This window comes from Papaver somniferum, chromosome 8 (assembly GCF_003573695.1).
Source record: "Papaver somniferum cultivar HN1 chromosome 8, ASM357369v1, whole genome shotgun sequence".
NCBI classification, from domain to species: domain Eukaryota; kingdom Viridiplantae; phylum Streptophyta; class Magnoliopsida; order Ranunculales; family Papaveraceae; genus Papaver; species Papaver somniferum.
The window spans coordinates 161,831,143-161,835,919 of NC_039365.1; the positions used below are offsets into that span (position 1 = coordinate 161,831,143).

Here is a 4,777-nt window from a genome sequence, read left to right on the forward strand (position 1 = left end):
CCCGACAAAAAAAAAAAAAAACACCATCAAGTAGACCTAGAACTTAGATCCAACATGAACTCGCACTGCCGATCAATCAATCATGTTACGATAATGTCATGTACTCTGAATAGGTAATTGAAATCTTTTGATCAAAAACTGAATTACAAAACTAAACGCTAAAAGGAAAACAAATAATGCTTGATATTCCTTGGAAAATCAGTACTCTTTAAGCTCAAACACACATCCGTTAGAGGTTCTAGGAAGACTTCGTAACTCAGACATAAATACTTCTTTTTTTATCGCATCATCATTTCTTCCTACACATTGTATAACTGCTTCCAAAGATTTTGCATTCTTCAAAATTAGTTTCACCCGTCTCATCTGCCTCGCATTACCAATAGAACGCACAAAGTTAACTGACCTTAGGTGTTGAAACATGCAACCAGCAGTCATGAAGAAAGAGAGTGACATGGTATGGTATTGTCATTGGTTAAGAACAGATTCTATTAGCGAACATTGGCCTTTCAGAAAGATGTTCCCCATTAGATGCCATTGATTCCGGTGTTCTTGGTTCCGGAATGAAGCAAGGAAGATAAGGAAGGCTGTCACAAGACTGAGTGCTCATCCCTAGTCACTACTGCCGGCACATGCACTTCACATTGGGGCTTTTCCATATGAACTAAGTTAGAACGCACTTCACTTGCGACTCAAAGTCGTCAACTCTTCTATTTTAGGGTGGGTAAAGAAATCCTAGCCGGGCTAGACAGACTTGATGCACTAACACAGTTTTCTATACTATGACCAGTTAATTCTACCTTTTCTGAATCACCAACGGATGCTATTTCTTCAAGTCCAGCACATTTTCTCACTAGGTCAAGAGTACCTCTACCTTTAACGAATGTAACTTTTTAATTCTTGGGGGGCTATAAGTATGCTACTGCTAGAAGGGCTGTTCACTTTAAATTGTCTTTTGTAACTCCGATAACCCAACTGTGTTCTTCTTCTTTATTGTCGTCAATGCAGCCCTGCGTTAAAATTAAATAACAAAAAAATAGAAAAAGATTAAAGCCCAAGACTAGTTTTGCCATTTCTACAAAAACGGGTGATAAAAATGAAAAGTTCAGTGCACTTGCTTCTTCAAATACGAGACACCTCAAATTAGGTACTGCTTTGAACAATGTAAATAGTGATTTATCAGTGGTTTTTCCTTCTACCAGGATCAAGTATTTCAAATCATGAAACACAGGTAGGATATTTACGAAGTCATTTGCGATGGAGAGAGCCTATTCATCACAAGGAAATAACATGTATATATCAGTTTGAGGAGTCGAATGGACCATATAACACATAAACACATAAAGAGAGCAAAAAGAAAGAAGAATATGAATACCTCTAGGGTTTCAGCATGTAGTTCCAGATTTTGAACATGTGAAAGCGCTCGAGTAAACTTGCTCGCTGCTGCAACATTACCTATCTCTTGCTCAATTTGTACATCATCTGTACAAAAGTAAACTTCTGCAGATTCTAGTGCTTGAAAGCTAGAAAGAACATATTCCTTTGCCACGCAGCCAAGATAGGCAAGCGACACTAGATTTGGTGCATTAATTTTGAGAGCACAGTCTTGTAAACCATCAGCTTCCCATGTGTAAATATTCAAGAGTTTCAGTGTAGGAGTTGATATACAGAAATTCCTCACACCAAACCATGTGGAGTCACTCAAAATCAACTCTTCAATGACAGGGCATTTAGAAAAGTGCTGCTCATTCCAGCAATCATCAGTAAATTGGATTCGACGGAGTGTAAGTCTCTTGAGTTTTGGAAAACAGAAACTTCTAGGAAGATGGGTAGCACTGTTTGCAGTTAGATCCAATTTAATCAATGATTGACAAGTGAAAAGAGACAGAGAAATAAAAAAAGGTGTGTCTTGATCTAACAAGAGATGGAGCTCTTCGATATTACGCCTTGTTAGATTTGCGATCCATGAATGAACCGAGTTAGTATAAATGTGTTTATTCGTCTTGAGATGGAACTTCTGAATATTTGACACATCATGAAGAAGCAATGTTCTATCCACAAATTCCATGAACTTGTTGATTTCGGACATTGAGGGTGATTTTGAAAGATATTGGCGTGAAAAATCAAGTGTGGGGATAGATGTCCATATGTAATTCCAAGGGTGATTTTGTTGACTTGTGGACTGGTCATTATTCTGGATAGAATGCTAATACCTTCTACTTCTGCAATTCCTAATCATATGACTACTATTAAGAAATTTCATCTCAAGTATCATGCTTATTGCAAATTTGAGGGTAGATTGTTCAGTATTAGTTGGATTTATAAATGGATCTCTAATGCAGTAATGCGTAAAAGTTGAAGAAGTCACTCTCTCTGTAGGAAAAAGCTTCATGTTGCCTCCATGTTTTTTCACTTGTGAAACCTTGACTATGTTGGATATTAAAATGGGTGGGGATCTTTCGTCAAAAATTAAGAAAACAGGGACTTTTGATTTTCCTCAATCATTTTCACTCCCAAGGCTCAAGATCCTTCACCTTACGCGGATGGTGTTTGTGGATGAGGATTTGAGTGCACAACTATATTCGAACTGCCCTGTCCTGGACGAATTGGGGTTAACCCATTGCTACATGATGAAAAAGAAGGTTTTGTGTATTTCAGTTGCTTCATTGAAGCAGTTATTCATTGCTAACTCCAGGACGTATAGTTGTAAGCTCAACATGCATTGTCCAAATCTACAGTCTCTAACACACAGTGGCATACCGGATGATTATGTTGAAATGGAACATGGGTTTTCATCCCTAGTCAATGCAGACTTTAACATCACTTATGAACTTCAATGAAGGAATACAAGGCAATGTGGTCTAAAAAACCTTATTGGAGGGGTTTCAAATGTAGGGTTTCTAACAATTTCTGGTGACACCCTCAAGGTATGTGTGTTTCTTGCTACTATGATTGCTCTTTAACAAATTCTCTGGTTTTTATGTACTAATATAAATTTTTTTTATATGCCTGGTTGCTAGTCTCTCTTCTTGGAACATTGCGTAACTGAATTGCCTAGCTTTCATAATTTGAGAAGACTGGAAGTGAATTCGAAGTCTGGGAGAGTAAATGCTTGGGCATTATTTGGTCTTCTCCGGAGCTTGCCAAATTTGGAATTACTTGTCAGCACTCTAGTAAGTCCCCTAACCTTGCACAATTCCTTGGTTTGAAATTCATCCTTTGTTTTTTTGAAGCAAAATTCATCTTTTGTTGAAATATTCTTGACTTGTTGTTTATCTAGAGAGTTTAGTGCCTATGCCAAACACCAACGTGCGTGCAGTTTTGCCTTATACTCAATTTCTTGAATCTATCCAAATTCTGATCCTGAAGAACTCAACTAGACCCACTTTTAACATAAATTCAAGGCGGGTTGTTTTCATCATTTTTTGGTGCAAGAACTTTATGCTCCTGTAACTGATAGTTAAACCATCCTTAAATGAATTTCCATTTTAAAATAAAATACACAGATTTGTAAGCAGGTGCTTCTTGTATCCATCCTCTGAATATTAGATGAAAGTACGTAAGAGAGTGGGAAATATGGATGAGTTCTTGGGACTGCATTACTCATCAGTGCTCTAATTTTTACTTTCTTTTTTCACAACTTGTTTTAACTTTTGATTATGGTTATAGGGTTTCCATCGATACCCATATCACTGTGATTTTCAGGACACAAAGGCACCAGAGTGTGTTGCTAAAGTTGAAAGCTGTGGAATTTTCGGAGTCTTTTTTGCCAGCAGGTGGAACTCAATATTATAAAATTGTTTTTGGCGAACTCACTTGTTCTGGAGACGATGACACTTGTGCTTTGCCCAACCTCAAGGCAAGGCCAGAAGGACAGATTTATGAAGACAGTACAGATGTTTCCTAGAGCCAATACAAGAAGTGTGATCAATTTCCTGGCGTAATACATTCAAGAAACTTTGTGGCGTTTTTCTTCTTCCCTTATTTTGAATTAGCATCAACACTACAACTTCTTGATGATTTTTTGTAAACTGATAATTGTACGCATTTCGTTGCATCCTCTCTGCTTGCCAACTTATAGTTGTTTGAGTTTTTTCTAACACTCTTTTACAAAACTAAACAAGACTGCTTAGGAATCGACTTTAGCAATTCTATCATCTAAGAGAACTTGACGAACAATTGACACCATTCAGAATTTGAACAACCTAACCAGTTCAGGCTGTTAATTTTCAATTTCTAATCCAACATTCCCACTTAATGGAACCTGGAGCATAAGTTTGGTTCCTTAGATGTCAATCCGGTTACCCATACACAATGACACGCTTCCAGCGGTTCTAAATTTGCCACGTGGCATTCACCCAGTAAACCTCTGTTTTATTGAAAGGAGGGAAGTAATAACTTTTCAGAAATCATTTTTAATTCTTCTCCTGTAATTTTTGGTGGTGGGAAGCCGGAGAGGTTTGGCTTTTGATTCCGTATAAGGGTTTGATAAAAATGAAGTAATAAACTGTTTCTGGTTTAGGATAATCAGGGGTGAAGGAAGGATATATAGAGACAAGAAGAAAAATCATTGTATTAGAGAGATCAGTGGTTCTATTACATAGGTTACAATATATACATATCAAATGGGTAAGTGGATGGACCGCACATCCATGGGTCGTAGGTCCTGTAACACCCCCCTGTACGGTTTAATAACAAAACTTTATACATAGTGCTTCACATATAGTGCTTGAAATGTATTTCTTCTTGACGTCCTCTCCTTGATGGATTTTGCAGAAAT

The 4,777-nt window shown here is 37.4% G+C and overlaps 1 protein-coding gene across 1 annotated transcript; it reads right to left on the reverse strand.

Annotated features, from left to right (window-relative positions):
* Positions 1-66: 66 nt before the first annotated feature.
* Positions 67-2,137, reverse strand: LOC113301455 (putative F-box/FBD/LRR-repeat protein At3g59240). The gene is made up of 2 exons (XM_026550229.1): positions 1,373-2,137; positions 67-1,265 (listed from the first exon to the last, which is right to left on the reverse strand). The coding sequence occupies exons 1-2, from the start codon at positions 2,084-2,086 to the stop codon at positions 936-938; spliced, it is 1,044 nt and encodes a 347-aa protein (XP_026406014.1). The 5' UTR covers positions 2,087-2,137; the 3' UTR covers positions 67-935.
* Between the last annotated feature and the right edge of the window lie 2,640 nt (positions 2,138-4,777).

Coding starts and splice junctions, on each gene's coding strand:
- LOC113301455 (XM_026550229.1), bottom strand. CDS start 2,086: ATGTCCGAAATCAACAAGTTCATGGAATTTGTGGATAGAACATTGCTT. Junction 1,266..1,372: donor TACATGCTGAAACCCTAGAG/GTATTCATATTC, acceptor TGTGATGAATAG/GCTCTCTCCATCGCAAATGA.